The 21,485-nt window shown below is 46.4% G+C and overlaps 1 protein-coding gene across 1 annotated transcript in view; it reads right to left on the bottom strand.

The window, feature by feature from the left end:
* Nucleotides 1-6,998, bottom strand: part of HRH2 (histamine receptor H2) — a 429,862-nt gene extending 422,864 nt beyond the window's left edge. The window contains exon 1 of the mRNA XM_086931740.1: nt 5,238-6,998. Coding sequence (XP_086787866.1) covers nt 5,238-6,376 — 1,139 coding nt within the window. The 5' untranslated portion in view covers nt 6,377-6,998. The remainder of the gene's footprint in view (nt 1-5,237) is intronic.
* Nucleotides 6,999-21,485: the final 14,487 nt, after the last annotated feature.

The raw sequence follows: 21,485 nt of genomic DNA, 5'->3' as shown, positions 1-21,485 counted from the left end.
TCTGACTACTCATGCCACCCTCTGGCCCACCCATGCCACCCTCTGTTTCATCACCACACCCTCTGGTTGTCCAGTGTACATTATTTTCGGCAAAGCAAAGCACACCTTCCCTGCCTCAAGTGACCTGAATTAATTTGGGGCTGATTAATGTGTCACAGAATATTTTTTTAGCTGGCACCTGCTTCCTTAGTGCGCCCTGATTAGTGATCTTTTGCACTTGCTAAGTGCTTTCATTGTTGCAAAATTAGTTACAACACCTGCCCTGCCCCAACTGACAATAATGAATTAGGAGCTGATTAATGGATTTTAACTTCCAGCCTGGCTCCTGCTTGTCTCCCTTAGCTGTAATTCAGGACCTTTGTGGCATATGTGTAACTATTCTGAGGTTCAGAGCAGGGTCACATAATAGTTTCAACTGGCAACTGAACTCTGGAGGGGCCCCTCAGGAAGCACTACAGGAAATGGCTACTAATGATGAGCCTGAACTTTTGAACCTGGTAAGTAGTTACTTTCAGTTTTGCTAAAATCGTATTTCTGCAATTTTGCACTTATTCGCGGGGCGCGAACTCACGCGAACTCACGCGAACAGTGCGAGCAGTGCGAGCAAAATCCGCTGCTCGCTGATTTGCGGATTTTGCGGGAGATTCGCAAATCTCGCGGATTGCGGATTTCCCGAAAATCCGCAAAATCCGCGAGCGGAACGGATTTTCCGCCCATGCCTAGTACTCACCCATATACCTCATCTCCTCTTGCATTCATTAATCCACCCACCAATAAACTTGTTCATCTGTCTATCTTCGACCATTAAAACATTCTTGCAACCATCCACATATCCCCCCCAAAGAGACTTACATGCCGAAACTCGCCAATCAATTAAAAAAGCACTTAACAAAAAGCTATCACCTATATTTTAGCTTGTTTGAAGTGTTTTACTCACATATCTGCCAAGTTTTCAGTTTCTTTATGGGTAACATTTCCATTTCTGCAGCTTGCTTATGTGTGACATTTCAATACATTCTCTGTGACACTTTAAGGGACACTTTATAATGTACTGAATAAAGCAGTTAATTTCTCTTTGGTTCAACGTATTTACCAGAGAGAGCCTTGAAACAGGTACAGTGCTCACTCACCTACTTCATGCTTCTAACATTGTAGCCCTAAAAGCGTATGATGTCATAAAAACAGCACAAGTTATTTGTGACAAGACCTGCAAGGACACCCACCTTACCTCTCCCACTTTGCAGAGTCCCCTGTGACAGTGCCTTTGCACGGATCCTTTGTCACACAGCCTGTTCTTTTTTTGGAGAGACCTTGGCCCCTTCCACGTTATTGTTTTACCAACACTTGACATTCTTATCATGCCAAAGACACATTGCGTATTATACTGTAACCCTTTCCATACAGAGATGCCCGTCACACTATAGACGTCTACCATTTTCAAGGACTCATGGCAAACCTCTTCAGAAGCCCCCATTAAAGCACATAGGTTGTTTCCAGCAGGTAATAGTTAAAACCTCAGAGATGCTGAAAGGGTTTTATTTGATTATTTTATCAGGACGTTTCGATTCCCCCTCACCCCCACTGGGAAAAAAAACACTGGACCCGAAATGTGGTCACTGGGCAGAGAGGCCCATTATCATTCTGTATGTGATAATTAGGGCAACATGCAGAATGATAATGGGCCTGATAGCTGTCTGTGCCAGGTCGGGGAGGGGCTGCTGCAGGGCACAGATCACAGCAGGAGCGTGAGCTGCCCCCTGCAGTGAGAGTTGCAGGCTGCTTGCAGGGGGGAGCTGAAATTACGGAGGCGTCCGTGAAAGAATCTTTCACGGACAACGGACAGGAGGCCCAAATGACGGGCAGTCCGTGAAATAATTTACGGACGGTTGGTCACCCTAGGCCTTGCCTATGTTATGGCGTACAATACAATCCCTTATCTCTAGTTTAAAGAAAGGATATCTAGTAAATACCACCTGTATCTTCAGAGAAAAGCATTTTGGAATTTTTCAACCCCCCCTTTGTTTCCAGCACAGTACCCACAAAGCAACCCCGCTTTATGCGTGCAGGTTATAGGTGAGGTATCCAGCATTCTGATTTCAGACGTCAGCAGACTTCACAACACAAACTCTTGCCTTTGTTCCCTCTCCAAGAAAGAGCCGACCAGACAAAGAACAAGATATGAAGTGGAAACTTGGATTGGGGCTTATCAGGTAGGAGCATGAGTTCGGATTGCAGCAGGAAAGCCTCCTCTAGCACCAAGGAGATAAACAAATGCAATTTTCGTTGATTCTTTCTCACATATCTGAACTGCATACCTTCCATTTCATATCTCTCATCTTCGTCTTCCTTAAGTTGGTAAAAGAGCCTGCCAAGGTTGAACTTTTCCAAAGGTTGCCACAAGAAACTGACCAATGCTCGCTCTCCTAACACTTGATTCAGAAATTACCATCGGAACTGATGGCACGAAACAGCATTGCCGATAATATCTGGCTTCAAGAGTGCTCAACTCCAGTCCAGTGGTGTAACAAGGGCCCCCGCAGCCCCTGCAGTGTGAGGGGGGCTGAGCTCCAGGGAGCCCCCTCAGCACAGTACCTTGACCTGAGAGCTCCCGAGTGAGCCCGGAGGGGAGGGGGGCCTCTATGTACTTAGCAGGGGGGACTCCTCAATTTTGGTGACGCCACTGCTCCAGTCCTGAGACCTCAGTTGATCTGTTGACAAATGAGCTTAAGTGTGCTGGAACACATACTCTAAGCATGCAACAAGCTTACCATGGAACAGCAAACCTGGAGTGCCTAGGTTTAACGTCAGTCCTGGCTGAAGGAGGTTTCGGGGCCAAATGAAAGGACAGAAGTAAATCTAGGAGTTTAAAAGAACTTGACTCCTTCCCTGTTAAGGGCCTCGCTACGAGCTAAGGGCTACATTCGGATCCCGGGGCAAACACGTACTATTATGAATTTCTATAGCACTGGTTGAGTACACCTCTCTTTCAAGCAACCATCATAAACCCAAAAGCCATACAGAATGTAGGCACCATATTTAAGTGTCTTCCCTTAAGACACATCATAACAATGATAGCAATCTCAGCACCAAGCTACATAAAATATGTACCGTCTGCACGACAAAAACACGGAGTTCCATTATCCAACAGACCTAGTGGTAGACCAAGTCCCACATTTCAAACATGGCTAACAACACAACAAACTTTTAACTGGACACATTAAACAAAGCACCTTGCATACACCCAGCACAGCATATAGTTGGCTATCACCGTAACCAGAGCACTTACTTACCCCTATGATAGCACTTATTAACATCTAACAAAATACACTGGAAAGAAGTAGTATTGTACATTCAACATGACCCAGAGGCTCCATGTGAAGCCTCACTATGAATGACCCAGTGCCCGTCCCATTATCTCTGCTCCCTATCATCTGCCAGAATTACAGATATGACAGACAATGGGGACTTTGGGGGAGGAGACATAGTTAACAAGGATTTCAAGTGGGAATGAGGAATTACTGGGAGAATCAGTTATTTAGGTTTTACACCAGGACATTGTGGCTGCTTCCAGCTGCCATAATTTCCAGGTGAAACCCACAGTCTCCACGGATTTACTTGGTACTCCACCCTGAAGTTAGATTTTAAAGCACCTTAAAGCACCTGCCACCAAGAAAAACCAAACATTCATCTCCTGCAGATAATGGACATATTTATTGACTAAGAAGACACTCAAGCAATAGGCTTATCCTTCAATTCATAACCGTTAATCACTAAAGTCACACACCCACAGCACAATCAATAAAACACTCCATCTTGCCTGAGAATATGACCAAACAACATCAGCTGGAGTATCACAAGCTGAATGAGGCTTGGGATCAGTGATGTAGCTAGGTGGGGGTGTGGAGGGGGGTGGACTCCCCCCGCTCTTTCTGCCGTGTCAGGCGGCAATCGCAAGCACACACCCCCCTCAATGCGTTTGTGGCAAACGGGGTAAAGTCGCCAGCACCACCCCCGCTCTGCACTGTGGCCGCGAGGTGGCAAAATCAGGGACCGCTACGGGCGACCAGATGGCTAGCTACGCCACTGCTTGGGTCTGCAGTAATGAATCCAGTGGAAAGTCACCAGACTGCAGGAAGCATCGGCAGAATGTGAGCTGTATAAATGTAAACATACCAAATTGTTCAAACTTGGCAACATTCCTTTCCAAACAGCAGCCATAGCTCACATTTAGGAGTGGATGCTCAAAACCTCTCTAGCGCCTTCAACAGTAAATGCATTGCCCCACAGTATGATTGCTTTATTCAGCTTTTAGCAGAAAATACTGGAAATAATGTGTGGTAACAAGGATATTGGTACTCTATTCCACAAGATTTTGATGCTGACAACACTGGCTTTCACTAGATGGAACTCTGATGGAATTGCTAGAAGTGGGAAGGTACTTCCATCATAGCGGAAACAGTAACAATCTGTGAAAAGACAATGCCTTCCGACAAGGGTATCAGTTTGGTCACCTTGCAATCACTCTAATGTTATAAGGTAAGGGTGAGAGATGCCATCCAGGCTGACTTCATTGTTCACAATGGGGAGGGAAAAGACACAATATAAGATACAAAAACAGTTTTATGAAATATGTAAGTAACATTGTTGACATAAGGAGACCTCCACACCCCTGTTGTCTTTCAGTCAGCTCAGCGGATTAATGTGCCTTCAACAAATATCCCAAGGTAACAAAAGGGTGAAATGTGTCAGTACTGCAGGGTCAAAGGTCGTGGTGTGTTATCAGAAGCCCATAATCTAAATATCATCTGAGTGAAATACTATTCCGTAAATGCACTTTACAAAAATATCACCTCATTGAATTAAATGATAGAAATTCTAGACATATTTTTGTAGATGGTAAGCAGTACACAATGTTTCTGACATAATATTTTTGTCAGTCATATTTTGACCTACGACCAACATAGTTGGTGATCCTTAGGAGTAAAAATATGTGGTCACCATAGAGCAGAGTATTTGTATTGGATGGCACACACAAGGCATTCAGCAAGATTATGAGTGGTAATATTTATACATATTCATATGATATTGCCATACCTTAGTCTGACTATTCAATCTTAAGGAAAACATTTACAAAATCAAGAACATGCAGCATAGGCCCTTTTAAAAGGGTATAAGGATGTAGAGTACAATTTCCAGTTGCTTGAACAATGACTGTCAAAAGTTAAAAGATGTGTTACCTCTCTATGGTTGTTCCGCTGCTGAAGGAGCCCTCCTTCCCATTCCGCATCTCCATTGTCAGTGGTGTGTCTGCCATCTTCTCCTCCATCTCTTGATGGGCCCTGTCCCCACAGCGATGAGGAACAGGTGTCAAAGGGGGTTCTCTGCTGGTTGGTCCTACCCGCTGGCAGCGCATCAGACGCTGGTATGCAGTTCTGAAGTCCCTGTTCAAGGCTGCATACAGAATAGGGTTCAGGGCTGAGTTGGCGTAACCTAACCACAGGACAATAAAGAAGGCTGTTTCATCGACTAGAGTGTCATTCACCCCCTGGTAGGTGAACACGGTGAAGTAAGGGAACCAGCAGATGATGAAGGCCCCCATGACTGCTGCTAGCGTCACTGTGGCTTTGTGTTCTCTGACAGTGGGCAGCGAAGGGCTTAAAGCATTGCAACAGTTTGCATGGTTTATCCTTTTGGCTTGTTCCCGGGCAATTTTGAATATTTTATAGTACATCATACACATAATAACCAAAGGTAGATAAAATGTCAACAGGCCATCCACCAGCACATATTCCCGATTGAGCTCAAACTGGCATTCACTCTTGTTATCTGAGTCCCGAAGGTTCTGAACTTTTTTGTCTTTTGTGTTCCATCCCATGTGAATTGGAAGGAACGACACCATAAGTGACACTACCCATATGACAAGCATTGCTATGGCAACCCGGCAGGGGGTGACCAACATAGAGTAACGAAGTGGGGCTGTGACCCCGTAGTAGCGGTCCAGGCTAATCATGAAGAGATTGAGGATGGAGGCTGTGCAGAGCATGACATCTAAGCTGGTGTAGATGTTACAGAAGGTGGCGCCAAATGGCCATTCTCCATACAGCAGGTCAACTGCTGAAAAAGGTAGCACCAAAACACCGAGCAGGAGGTCAGTGATGGCCAATGAGACAATGAAGCAGTTGGTCAGGCTCCGTAGCTTGCGATCAAAACGCACAGCGAGGCAAACCACCACATTGCCACAGATGGTGATGAAGATGATAAGTACAAGAAGCAGACCAATCAAGACATTGTAGACTACAGGTCTCCAGCAAGGAACATCAGTGTGGTTGAGGCTATCGGCCATGCTTTCACAGTAAGGGTCCACCTTCCCCGTCATTCATGCTATCACCGGATGTTATGTTTTTTGTTTTCCTTATGGCAAGGGCATGGCCAAGGCATGAGGTGAATTTGCTTTCTTAGCCTAAAGATTTCTCCAAAACTCTTTTTCTTACTTAGAGAAGCCCAATGTCCCAGGAGGTAGGGTTCAGTCTCATGAAAAAGCCAACTTCCATCTTGAAGCAACAAGATGGTCTGAATCTTGGGAGTCTTGACTGAAAATTTGACAGATATCAAGTGCTTTACGTGCCATGAACATAGTATCCTGTTGTTCCCTTGAAGTATTGTTTTGAAATCTCACTCCAATCCATGTACACTGGACACCTTAATGGCAGCCCGCTGTTCTAACAAGAGTTTTCTTTATTGAAGATTTTCTTTGGACTCCTTCACTTTCTTTTCTTGCATATGATTGGTTCCCTTTCTTGGTTTAGCAGGTACAGGTAAAGTGGGTCTTGAGTCTGCTCATCTGTAACTGACCACAACCGCATGGGAGAGATGGAGGAGACAACAAGAATTCTTCTGCATGATTCTCTGTTGGCATAAGAGGGAGGGAATGCCAAAATTAGCAGCTTTTCACGAACTGAAGAAGTCTTGAGAAGATCTTCATAGCCAGTAGATGCCAGAGATCAGTATCTGGGATATGAAAAAATAATACATGTTAGAAGCTGACATTAAAACTTGCAAAATGAAAAAACAAATGCTATTGTTTTTGACAGAAAAAGCATTTAATGACTATTACATTTTGGGGAAATGAAGGGTTTGTTAGAGCATCAAGATGCCTACATTCCTTGAATTAATCAAATTCATTCAACACTGTAGTTTAGGTAACTCCAAGGCAGAGGTCTTCAAACTGGGAGGCACGCCCCGCTGGGGGTCCATGGCTGTATTCCCAAGGGGGGGTCAAATACCTAAGCCAGTACTTGTAAAATAAGGCGGCATGGAAGTGTAATTGATATATTTGGTGTGTTTGGATGCTGTCTTCATTTATTTGAAGTGCATAAAAAAGTGTGGGAACTGTAATGTTGAGTGCCATGAGGTCAGGATCAGTGAGTTTGGTGGCAGGGTCATAGAGGTGGCTTAAAAGAACAAAATATTGTAGTTGCTTTGAAGATTTTTTCACCTGCATGCAACTGCATATAAAACAATGCACATATCCTGCAAGTTAAGCTAATCAGTTGAAATGTACTCTTTTTCATGATGAAATCTATGTTGTTTAATGTGATCACTGCAGATGTCTGTGTATTTGACCTGAGAATCATTTATAGTGATATATGGTCCCAGATGCTCACAGAAAGCAAAGTGAATATTCAAGTTATTTTTGAAATGGTATTAAGTTCAGTATAAGTTCGGCTGCCACAAAATGATTTAGTATCTAAGATGAAATGAGTGCTTTCAGAATACATATTTTAGTAATATGTAATCGGATTGTACCTAGCGCAGACATATCTTTGTAAGTGTCCATTTAACAGATGCACCTCAAAACTCAGCAGATAGCACCCTTGCATTATTTCTTTAAAAAGAATAAATCTCTGTCTCCAGTCTTCAATGGAATCTTCAAGTGAATCCATCATTTACAGCCTATTCTGGCTCCCGAGCGGCTTTTACATTTGCTGTTTAACCAATTGTGCACATTTACATTTCTCTGAGGTAACAGGGAGCATAGAGAGCAAGCCTATTTCTTCTGTAGCTCTCTGTTCGTACCTCTGCTTCACAACACAGAAGAACCTCTCAACCCACACAGCTGCTTTCAGCAAGAGGCACCTCAAAGTTGACAATAACCATACAGAGATGATTGCTTTTTAATGGGAACTGTTTTTGTAAAATTAAAAAAGTTTGGGTATGTCATTCCCCATCGACCCTACCCACTTTTACCTCTGCCTACATGCAGATGTCCTTTCAGGTGAGCTAGGGGGTGGCAGGGCCTCATTCAGATACAGAACATGGCTCTGATTGTCTGGGCACCTGGGGCCTTAAAGTATTGGCTCTGGAGACAAATTCATGGATAGCATCAAAGAGGTGGCCTAGAGAAGAACGAGACAAGAAGATAAGGTGGACGAGGACCTTGATAAACAGGGTACGACAAGTAATAGAATTTAGGAATACCCTGATGATCACAGACCTAGCGAGGCCACAGATGGAATAGGGACACTGAATTGCACACAGTTCAGATTATGTACGAGAGCGACACGCGATACGGACATGTGAGAGTCAGCGACAATTTATAGCAAGAATGCCTGAACCTATGTATACCACAGAGATGGTTGCAATCACATTGTTTATGTTTTTATTTTGCTAAAACCTAATCAAAGATTTTTTTTTTAAAAGAGGTGGCTAAGAACAGATGTGTTCTATGTGGAGGCTATTTTTTGCTTACAAATTGACAGGGACAGCTTCCTCAGACAGGTGCCACGAGTAGGGGGCAAGAAATTGGGGCTTTTCTTTTAAAGGGCCAGGTATACCATTAGTGCAGCAGATGCACTAGTATTGGGGTCAGGGGTGTGAGGGGTCACTGCACAACATTTATTGATGTCTCGCAATCAAAAAGGGGAATAGGTGACCAATTTGCTTGCTAACATTAGGGGCCAGGTCCTGTTTGATATGCAGTGTATGGAGCACAAGCAACAAAGGGGTGGGGGTCCGAGATGTGGAATTTTCATTTTACCATGAGGGGCCGTGCCATCTCTGAGCATCAGGCCTAAGAGTGATGCCCAGTGGAGAGGGCAGAGAAGACAGCAGGGCTGTGGGCATAATTGGTGCTGCAGATCCGGAGGCAATGGGGCCCAGGGCAGTAAGAGGCCAACTAAACGCTAATTATGACTGTTTTATTATACTCCCTTGCTTGCATTAGGGCTCAGTTCACCTATGCCATGTCCATGGTACTTGTGACCTTAAAAACAATGGCCCAATGGAGGGGAAATTTAAGCATAGGAGTCACCATAGGTGGGGCCTTAGAGCAATGATGGAAGCTTAGCAAAATGAGAGCTCATGCTTTTATTAAAGGGCAGGGGAGTCAACCCACTTTGCACAGCAGTAGCTATCAGAAGTGAAACAGGTGTAGTGCCCACTGCATCACAGTTATGAATGTCTTTACAAAAGGGGCATTGGTGCTCATTTACCTGTTAGCATTAAGACTGAATGAATTCTTGGAGCAAAGAGGGGTTTCAAAAAGTGGGAGATCAGTTATTTCCGAAAGAATCAGAGAACCTCTTTCAAGATTGGAGCGTTGGTCAGGCATGGTGGGGGAGTTGTGAAAGAGGCAGAGGGGACAGCCTGCTACACATGGCAGAATCTATCATTAGTGCAGTAGGTACATTTGCATTGTAGCCCAGAAGCATAAGGGACACACAACACACCATTTGTTTTTGGTAAATTTCTGTTTTTGTTTGATGCATGTGCTCTTTTATCATTCACACATGTAGTGTGGAGTATGAGCAACAGAACAAGCAACCCTGAAATAATCTAATAATACCAGCTCCCTGAACTCAGCCTGTCCCTTGTGCTGGCATAACATGTTGGGGGTAGAGGGGTGACTTCAAAACCTTTTGCTTTGGTGAGTTTACAGCAAAAGTTGGTTGGAGACCTCGGCTCTAAGGATAGCACTTTATATAAAAGCCACATCTCATTAACAAACATCCATAGCCTGTTGTCTGCTCTGCTGTCTAGTGTATTGTACATAGGTTCAATCATGTAGGCAGCATATTTATAATGATGTATTTATGCTTCCTAGGGTTGCATCATTAGCTGCTTTATTTTAATTATTTTGAAGGTTTTATATAGTGCTAGCTCCACCCAAAGGTATCAGAGAGCTCTACATCGTCAATGGTAATACACAAGAAAGCAGCAATAGCAATGCAACAAACACATTCTACAGTTGATCAGACAAAAATAAAAAGGAACCATTTAGAGTACATAGTGTGTGGAGTGCAGATAAGATATATAAAACATCAATTGAAAGAACAAGAATGTTTTTATAGGTAGCTATTTTACAGTGTGTCAAGGAGGACTGTAGGAGAGTAGGGTCTGCTATCCTATGGTCACCCCAATTTTTGCTTTTTGCTTCACTGGTTTTCGACTTACTGAGGCTGTGGGCCTGCTAATCAGACCCCCAGCCTGCTGTTCTCTCTCTAAATTCATAATACATGTGCTATAGGTACATACCACAATTGGAAATGGACTCCTTGTCAGCCCCTGTACCATGCACTATAGGTGCTCAGGGCATAGGTGCCACCAAGGCCTACCAGGGGCTGAAGCATAGCTTTTGCCACCCCTGGCTGGTTCTTAAATTGACACAACTGGCTGATCCACCAGCTGGGGCAAGTGGGTGTAATCACCCCTTGCTTAGATATAGTATACCTATATCTAAACCTATATCTGGACACATATATAGCCTGTAAGCCACTCCTATGGAAGGCCTCATCAATTTTGGAGGCAGAGTGCGTAGTTTTATGTGAGATGGAGCTCTGGCATGAGCTGAGCCTGTCTGCAGCTGTCGGGAACAACTCCCTAAGCTGATCCGGGATAATGCCATACCATATACTCTTAAGCGCCTTATAATCCTCGCGGTTATATAGCAACTTTGGTTTGGCTTTATCAAAACATGTTGTGTAAGGTGTCATACGAATTGGCGGGCATCAGGGTTCCGATCCTGATGTTCGCTGACGACACTTTGATAATATCCAAAACCCCAGCTGGATTGCAACGGGCCCTGAATGTTTTTGATGACTTTTGCCAGGAGCATGGCCTGGAAGTAAACATAGGCAAGACCAAGCTGATGGCTTTCTCCCAAGGACAGAAGCCTCGCCCTAGGATACACTTGAATAATATTGGGCTTGAGGTCGTAAGGGAGTTCACCTACCTAGGGGTACAAATCGCAAGTAATTATGGTTGGTCCCACCACATAGAAAAGGCGGTCCTGAAACATCAGCAAATATCGGGGGCCTTACGGGTGGAGCACAATAGATCCAAAACAAAACCCATAAAACCTGTCCTCGCTGTATACGATGCTAAGGCAATAGGATCGGCCTTATATGGGGCGGAGCTGTTTGGTTTTGACAACTTAACCTCATTACAGATAGCTGAGAACAGGTTTCTTCGGGGTATTACGGGATTGCCCCAGAGTACACCATTAATCCCTCTTAGTCTTGACCTGGGAAGAAGATCGGTAACCGACCGAGCCAGACTGCGTCCCATCTTATACTGGAGGCGACTTTGGTCCACCCCTGAAATTAGGCATTATGGGGAAGGCTTCCTGGCAATAATCAAGAGTGATACATTCCATAAAATATCATGGCTGAAAAATCTAAGGGTATTGCTAGGCGAACTAGGTCTTTCCAACCTTTGGGACAATCCGTCGGGGGACGTGTTCCCAAGCAAAAATACACTTAAAGCACTATATTGGGAATGGATAGACGAGAGGCTTTGGAGAAGGGTTAAATCTGACTCAATGGGAGGTCGCTTCTTGGAAAGTAAAATGTGTCCTGCTCTAGAAAATTACTGGGACAGTATAACTGTTCCTATGGACAGAAAATTGTTTTTCCAATTAAGATCTGGTTCCCTCCCGTTGAGAGATCTAACAGGCAGGTGGAAGAGTTTGAACACCCAGTGCTGCCCAGCATGCGGCGCAACTAAGGAAAGTGTGGGACACTTCCTATTTGCTTGTAAGGCTTATGCCTCCCCAAGAAGGGTCTGGTTAACCCCTATCTGCAAGAACCTTGGGACATCCAGTGCGGCTGAGGCGCAGAGAATTATTTGCACTACTTCTGAGGAGCCTATTGTTATGGGAATAGCAAAGTACCTGGGGTGGGCTTGGTCCATTAGGCGGAGAGCCCTTTCTGTTTCTCCTAATGTTTCTTGATTATGTTTTACTTGTATAATGTTTTGTTTTATAATGATTAAGCTTGCGCAACTGTTTTAATGTACTGAATGAAATGTCCTGATTAAGTGTGATGTTTTTATAATATGCATGTTGTGCTTTTATGAGTCTATAACTCGAATAAAGCTTTTCTTTTCTACTACTACTACTACTACTACTACTACTACATAATACATGTGCTATAGGTACATACCACAATTGGAAATGGACTCCTTGTCAGCCCCTGTACCATGCACTATAGGTGCTCAGGGCATAGGTGCCACCAAGGCCTACCAGGGGCTGAAGCATAGCTTTTGCCACCCCTGGCTGGTTCTTAAATTGCCCCAGCTGGGGCAAGTGGGTGTAATCACCCCTTGCTTAGATATAGTATACCTATATCTAAACCTATATCTGGACACATATATAGCCTGTAAGCCACTCCTATGGAAGGCCTCATCAATCTTGGAGGCAGAGTGCGTAGTTTTATGTGAGATGGAGCTCTGGCATGAGCTGAGCCTGTCTGCAGCTGTCGGGAACAACTCCCTAAGCTGATCCGGGATAATGCCATACCATATACTCTTAAGCGCCTTATAATCCTCGCGGTTATATAGCAACTTTGGTTTGGCTTTATCAAAACATGTCGTGTAAGGTGTCATACGAATTGGAATACTACCCCCTCGCCAGTTCTGGCGACGGGGGTAGCATTCCACCCTTCTAGAGGGATAAGACATGTTACTTTACTGAAACGCGGTTGATTTAAAATGAGCCTCAGATCCACAAAATGGATGCCCCTGCCACAGACACGGGTCTGGCCTCCTGCTGCTGACCGAAACTCAGCAAATGGTGGCCTGGACAAAGGGTTTCCTGTCGCAGGGCGGTGTTAAACCACCCCAGACAGGAGATAGTGGATTGCAGCAGGGAGGTTTCAAAGAAACCAGACACTGCCTGGGGAGCACAAGGCTGCCCCTTGCATAATCCGGCCAAACCGGTTCTGGGGCCTTCCAGCCCCAGTCCCAGCGCGGCCTGGATCAAAGGAAAGGGGTGTAACCACCCCCTTCCTGGGTCCCACCCATAGGAGGGGACCTAGCAGGATGTCCAGCCCACCAGATTCGAATAAGAGTGGGAGCAGTGCCAATGCAACTCAGATCATCCTGAAGAAACATAAGAAACGAAATCTGGACCCTTCGACTTTCTACTCAACATAGAATACGGAAGAATCTCCCTTGTGTTCAAGGAGTGACCACCCTGTGCAAACAGGCACCATCCAGCCCTTGACCCTTGCTTTGTTGCAGTTCCCGCCGGAACTCGAGCAACAGAGATCGACGAGATCAAGCTTGCCTGCCTTCTCCCAGCCCGATCCACAGTCCCTGCAGAGCTGAGACCAGTGGAGGCGACCGGAAGCGTGGGGCACGCCATCTTGAAAAGGCCACGAGACGCTGACCGTGCAGTCCACGAGTGACCCTCGAAGCTGTACACCGGGGTTTGAGAAGCCCCCACCCCGAGCTACACTTGCACCCAAGCTCACCCCTCCACACTCGACGAGTGCTGCGTGGGGCCCTTCTGCTTGTGTTGACTCTACGCGTTGGCCCGGTCGCTTGCCAGCTGGCTTGTGGCCCCTGTGCCGACGAAAACTTGAATACAACTTGCTTTTCTGGTTGCTCCAGATCTGCACCAGCTCCTGTAAAAAGGAGCCCCCACTCTGACCCTCCTGGTTCGAGTGATAAGCAATCTCCCGGTTCTGCGTGGATTGCTTTTGCCAAGTGCTGTTTGCTGCAATCTTGAAGCCGACGGTGCTGACGGCGAGAACCTACGTGGGACAGATCGTGACCCGCTTCTGGACGTCGCAGATGCCCCAGAGCCCACGTGACAACGGAGAGAAGCCTATCAACAACCACCTGATTGCGCCCGACATTGCCTGGTTCCGTCCTGGTTCCACCCTGGTCACTGCTGAGTGACCCAGACTCTGTCCCCTCTGCTTTCAGGTACTTTTCTACTTCGATCCACCCTTGGATCGCACCGGACACTTCTGCTTCACATCGCCTGCAGCTGCAACAGCTCCAAGCACCAAGAGCCTGCGTGTCAAAACCCGACGCCACTTCGACCCTGTGCACCCACGGCCTGTGGGTGAGGTAACATTCCAACACCAGTGTTCCCACACTGGTACACACCTCTAGGGTCTGTGTCTTGAGTTTGGTTCCTCTAGGTTCAGCGGAAGTATCTTTTAACTCACTTTGTGTAACTTTTACGCACCATTGACATTGCATTGGTGCAAGCCGCACTTTCCGTGCTGCACCCGAGTTCCGTGGGCTACTCCCGACTTCAGCATTGCTAGTCCTGACTGCTCCCAGCAATTCTCTAGGCCCTAGGCCTAACCACTGTTCGATTGGTATCTCTTATACCATTTTTTTAGTATATGGTGTGAGTGGCCACCCGCCCTCATCCATAATTGTGCAACTTTGTATGTTATACTGTGCTTTTGATTTAACGCTTGTGCCCCTTTCCTCATAAAGAGTACTGGGGATTAATTTAGAAATAAACACATATATTTTTATAATATATACTTGTGTGGTGTCCTTTCATTTGATTACAGGATTGTATGTGGTAAAACAGCTCGCTTAACACGACCTCTTAAGTTAAGCCTTTAAGGCTGCTTAGTCCATGCTACCACTAGGATAGCTTGTCTAACAAGGTTGACTTACAACCAGACACCTTTGGGGTTTGTTTGGACTGATACCAAGTGGTTCCAGAATTGGAAACACAACATATCAGGCCAACTTCTCACATTGGTGTGCAGCGGTGCGGATTTGAGCTTGCTGTTTGTTTTACCATTGCAATCTTTACATCAAATTGAAAGATCACATCAAGTACCTTAGGTACATATAAATCAAAAGCTTAGCATATTAAGTTCTACTGAACTTAGTAGTTGTAGATTAAAGGGATTAGCACACCCTGACTACAACTCACTAGCAAGGTACAGTAGGAAAACATTTAGTGTAGGTAAGTGCATCACTTACACCTCACTAGCAGTCATGTCTGATACAGGTGGAGCCTCAGGCTCTGCTCCTGTAGCAGTTGACCTTACCAAGGCAACTTCCAGATATGACAACCTTAGCCACAAATACCTGAGTGCCTTGTGCACAGCCAGGGGGATAAAAAAGGGCAGAGGCCCTACCATTCCTTCCCTAATAGCTATCCTGGAAAAGGATGACTTAGATAAGGTGAGTCAGGCTCCCTTAGAGTAAGGTGAAGGGATAAACTCCCCTGAGAATGAGGATCTTCCAGATGAAGAAGAAGAGGAGGAGGAAGAGGAAGAGGAAGGCTCAGATGTAGATGAGCCTGAAGATCAGGATCAGAGGGTGACCCAGGTACAGGTTGCCAGGCTTAACCAGGCCAACCTAGACCTACATGGGAATGGAGAGGGCCAGCACCACTCCAGATCTCATAACCAAATTCTCCCAGGTAATAGGAGGGTGAGATCTCAATCTGGGGACTCTCATCTTTCTAGTGCCTCAAGAGAATCTCAAAGAGGGATGACTCCCTCCCAGAGAAAAGAGCATAGGGCCAGAATGAGGGCTGTCCAACTCCAAATAGAAAGGGAAGAGGTAGCCTTGGCTCAAGCTAAACTTGCTTTAGCAAGAGAAAGAAAATTGTGTGGCTTAGATGCCACTGGTGGCAGCAAAGTTCCTAAAGAAAAAGACAGGGCCTATGACAATAGAAACCTGACAAAAATTGTGCCCCCCTACAAGGAAGGGGATGATATCCACAAATGGATGACTGCTCTTGAGAGGGCCTGCATGGTACAGCAGGTCCCTGAGGATCAGTGGGCAGCAATTTTATGGTACTCCTTTTCTGAGAAAGGGAGGGATAGACTCCTCACTGTTAGACCTGAGGAGGCTAAAAACTACTCTGTCCTGAAGAGTGCTCTTATTGAAGGGTTTGGCCTAACCACTGAGCAATACAGGTTGTTGTTCAGAGACACCCAAAAAGCACAGACTCAGGACTGGACTGATTTTGTTGATTGTGCCACTAAGGCTCTGGAGGGTTGGCTGCAGGGAAGTAAAGTTTCAGACTATACAGGATTGTACAATCTTATCATGAGAGAGCAGATCCTTAATAACTGTCAGAACCAGCTGTTGCATCAATACCTTGTTGACTCTGATTTGACCTCTCCCCAAGAATTGGGAAAGAAGGCAGACAAATGGGTCAGAACAAGGATTAAGCAGAAAAACCAGAACCAAGGTGACCAGAAGAAAACAGACCAGAAGGGTGGGAATCAGAAAGATAAAGAAAAGGACCAGAAGTCTTCAGGCCCCCAAACTAGCAATAAGGAGGGGGGTTCCCAAAATGGAAACAAGAAAAAGAAGAATGATGGCCCAAAGAAACCTTGGTGTAATACCTGCAAATCAGTTTCACACTGGGGCAGTGAATGCACTAAGAAAAATCCAGTTCCTACCACTGCAGCTCCTAAAGCAACTGCACCCCCTAGTACAGTCAGCAGTGGTGGTACACAACCTAAGGGGTTAGTAGGGTTAACCTTGGGTACTGAGGTGGAATCTGGCCTAGTCAGAATCCCCACACAGGCAGTTCTCCTATATGATGTGGACTTATCTTTGACCACTGCAGTAAGCCCCAGTAACCTGGGCAAATATAGGCAGACTCCCTTAATCAATGAGAAACTGGCTCAGGCCTACAGGGACACTTGTGCCAGTGTCACTATGGTGACACCTGACTTTGTGGACCCTGGACAGATTGTACTAGGTGAAAGTTACCTAGTGACCAATGCAAGCAACTCCACTACTTCCCATAGTGTGGCTGTTGTGAACTTCTCCTGGGGAGGGGTAGATGGCCTAAAGAAAGTTGTTGTGAGTGCAGACCTCCCAGTAGACTGTCTGTTAGGCAATGATCTTGAAAGTTCAGTTTGGTCAGAAGTGGAGTACAGGACTCATGCAGAAATGCTAGGGATTTCAGCTCATGTCCTTGCAGTGACAAGGTCTCAGGCTAAGAAGTGCCTTCCTGAACAAGTGGTGGATCTTGAAACAATAGACCAACCACAACCCAAGAGAAGGAGCAAGAGGGTTAAGGCTGTGCCTTCCCACTTGCCCCAGGTTGAGGATCAAGTTTCACAGGAAACTGATTCTGCAGTCCAAGAGGAGACTGTCTCAGGGGAGCTTGAACCTGACCAGGTTGAGTTTCTGGGGACAGGGGGACCCTCAAGGGCAGACCTGGGGCAGGCCCAATTAGATTGCCCTTCCCTTGAACCCCTCAGACAGCAAGCTGCTGCTGAGGCTGCAGGGAATGCTCAAGGTACCCATAGAGTGTATTGGGATGAAGGACTCCTTTATTCAGAGGCTAGAGACCCCAAGCCTGGCACAACCAGGAGGTTAGTTATACCTTTGAAGTTTAGGGGTTTCCTTCTTACCTTGGCCCATGATATTCCCCTTGCATGACACTTAGGCCAGAATAAGACTTGGGACAGGCTTGTTCCACACTTTCACTGGCCTCACATGTCAGAAAATGTCAAGGAGTTTTGTCGCTCCTGTGTCACTTGCCAAGCCAGTGGTAAGTCAGGTGGCACAACAAAGGCCCCCCTGATACCACTACCTGTGGTGGGGGTACCCTTTGAAAGAGTTGGAATAGACATTGTGGGTCCCATGGATCCTCCAACAGCATCTGGGCACAGATTTATACTGGTGGTAGTGGATCATGCCACCAGGTACCCAGAGGCAATTCCCCTGAGGACCATCACAGCTCCTGTGGTGGCAAAAACCCTCATTGCAGTTTTCTCAAGAGTGGGCTTTCCAAAGGAGGTTCTTTCAGACAGAGGTACCAACTTTATGTCTGGATACTTAAAAGCCATGTGGAAAGAGTGTGGAGTAAACTATAAGTTTACCACACCCTACCATCCACAGTGCAATGGGCTTGTTGAAAGGTTCAACAAGACCCTAAAGGGAATGATAAAAGGATTACCAGAGAAGCTTAGGCGGAAATGGGACATCCTTTTACCCTGCTTTCTCTTTGCTTACAGAGAGGTCCCACAGAAGGGGGTTGGCTACAGCCCTTTTGAACTTTTGTTTGGCCACCCTGTGAGGGGTCCATTGAGTTTGGTGAAGGAAGGATGGGAGTTACCTCTCAAAAAGCCTAAACTAGACATTGTGGACTATGTACTTGGTCTCCGCTCCAGGATGGCTGAATACATGGAGAGAGCATCCAAAAACCTGGAGGCCAGTCAAGAATTACAGAAAGCTTGGCATGACCAAAAGGCTGTTCTGGTTGAGTTCCAGCCAGGGCAGAAGGTGTGGGTGTTGGACCCAGTGGGCCCAGCAGCTCTCCAGGACCAATGGACTGGACCCTACCCTATCATTGAGAGAAAGGGAGAAGTCACCTATGTGGTTGACTTTGGTACCCCTAGGAGCCCCCACAGGGTGCTCCATGTAAACCGTTTGAAAGCATTTGTTGACAGGGAGGACATGGGTCTCCTCATGGCCACAGATGGGGATCAGGAGGAAGAGAGTGACCCTCTCCCAGACCTGCTTTCCCAGAACCCTGATGATGGTTCAGTTGATGGAGTAGCCTTGGCAGGCAGCCTCACTGAGCAGCAACAGGTGGACTGCAGACAGGTGTTACAGGCCCACAGACATATGTTTTCACTCACACCCAGCCAGACTAACTGGTGCACCCATGAGGTGGACACTGGTGACAGTCTGCCTGTGAAGAATAAGATCTACAGGCAACCTGACCATGTCAGGGATTGTATAAAGGCTGAGGTGCAAAAGATGTTGGAGCTTGGAGTGATTGAGCCATCAGAGAGCCCATGGGCTAGCCGAGTGGTCCTTGTGCCAAAACCTCATACCCAAGATGGAAAGAGAGAAATGAGGTTTTGTGTGGACTACAGAGGTCTCAATGCTGTCACTAGGACAGATGCACATCCCATTCCAAGAGCAGATGAGCTCATTGATAAATTGGCTTCTGCCAAGTTTCTGAGCACATTTGATTTGACAGCTGGCTACTGGCAAATCAGACTAGCTGAAGAGTCAAAAGCCAAAACAGCATTCTCTACCCCTAGTGGGCATTATCAATTTGTGGTAATGCCCTTTGGTTTGAAGAATGCACCTGCCACCTTCCAAAGGTTGGTGAATCAAGTCCTTGCTGGGTTGGATGACTTTTGTGCAGCATATCTAGATGATATTGCTGTCTTTAGCTCCTCCTGGGAGGATCACCTGATCCACCCGAAGAAGGTTCTGGAGGCCCTGCAAAAGGCAGGCCTGACTATCAAGGCTACTAAGTGCCAGATAGGGTAGAGCAAGGTTGTGTACTTGGGCCACCTAGTAGGTGGGGGTCAAGTTCAACCACTGGAGAGCAAGATCCAAGCCATACAGGACTGGGCTCCTCCAACTACCCAGACACAAGTCAGAGCCTTCTTGGGCCTGACTGGGTATTACAGAAAATTTGTAAAGAACTATGGGTCCATTGTGACACCATTGAATGACTTGACATCCAAGAAGATGCCCAAAAAGGTTCAGTGGACAGTTAGCTGTCAAAAGGCATTTGATGACCTGAAGAAGGCCATGTGCTCTGCACCTATCCTGAAGAGTCCTGACTACTCCAAACAGTTCATTGTACAGACAGATGCTTCTGAGTTGGGGGTGGGAGCTGTGCTTTCACAACTTAATCAAGATGGTCGAGACCAGCCCATTGCTTTTATTAGCAGAAGGCTGACCCCCAGGGAGAAACGTTGGTCAGCTATTGAGAGGGAGGCCTTTGCTGTGGTTTGGGCCCTGAAGAAGTTGAGGCCATACTTGTTTGGTACTCACTTCCTAATTCAGACAGACCATAAGCCCCTCTTGTGGCTAAATCAGATGAAGGGTGAAAATCCCAAACTGCTCAGGTGGTCCATTTCCCTACAGGGGATGGACTTTACAGTGGAGCACCGCCCAGGGACTGACCATGGTAATGCAGATGGTCTCTCCAGGTACTTCCACTTAGAACATGAAGACTTATCTGGTCAAGGTTAAGTTTAATGTCCCTGCGTTTGGGGGGGGGGGGGGTTGTGTAGGAGAGTAGGGTCTGCTATCCTATGGTCAACCCAATTTTTGCTTTTTGCTTCACTGGTTTTCGACTTACTGAGGCTGTGGGCCTGCTAATCAGACCCCCAGCCTGCTGTTCTCTCTCTAAATTCATAATACATGTGCTATAGGTACATACCACAATTGGAAATGGACTCCTTGTCAGCCCCTGTACCATGCACTATAGGTGCTCAGGGCATAGGTGCCACCAAGGCCTACCAGGGGCTGAAGCATAGCTTTTGCCACCCCTGGCTGGTTCTTAAATTGACACAACTGGCTGATCACTCAGCTGGGGCAAGTGGGTGTAATCACCCCTTGCTTAGATATAGTATACCTATATCTAAACCTATATCTGGACACATATATAGCCTGTAAGCCACTCCTATGGAAGGCCTCATCAATCCTGGAGGCAGAGTGCGTGGTTTTATGTGAGATGGAGCTCTGGCATGAGCTGAGCCTGTCTGCAGCTGTTGGGAACAACTCCCTAAGCTGATCCGGGATAATGCCATACCATATACTCTTAAGCGCCTTATAATCCTCGCGGTTATATAGCAACTTTGGTTTGGCTTAATCAAAACATGTCGTGTAAGGTGTCATACGAATTGGAATACTACCGCCTCACCAGTTCTGGCAACGGGGGTAGCATTCCACCCTTCTAGAGGGATAAGACATGTTACTTTACTGAAACGCGGTTGATTTAAAATGAGCCTCAGATCCACAAAATGGATGCCCCTGCCACAGACACGGGTCTGGCCTCCTGCTGCTGACCGAAACTCAGCAAATGGTGGCCTGGACAAAGGGTTTCCTGTTGCAGGGCGGTGTTAAACCACCCCAGACAGGAGATAGTGGATTGCAGCAGGGAGGTTTCAAAGAAACCAGACACTGCCTGGGGAGCACAAGGCTGCCCCTTGCATAATCCGGCCAAACCGGTTCTGGGGCCTTCCAGCCCCAGTTCCAGCGCGGCCTGGATCAAAGGAAAGGGGTGTAACCACCCCCTTCCTGGGTCCCACCCATAGGAGGGGACCTAGCAGGATGTCCAGCCCACCAGATTCGAATAAGAGTGGGAGCAGTGCCAATGCAACTCAGATCATCCTGAAGAAACATAAGAAACGAATTCTGGACCCTTCGACTTTCTACTCAACATAGAAGACGGAAGAATCTCCCTTGTGGTCAAGGAGTGACCACCCTGTGCAAAC

Source organism: Lissotriton vulgaris, chromosome 7 (genome assembly GCF_964263255.1).
Source record: "Lissotriton vulgaris chromosome 7, aLisVul1.2, whole genome shotgun sequence".
Taxonomy (NCBI): Eukaryota; Metazoa; Chordata; class Amphibia; order Caudata; family Salamandridae; genus Lissotriton; species Lissotriton vulgaris.
This window is presented reverse-complemented; position numbering and strand designations above follow the sequence as displayed.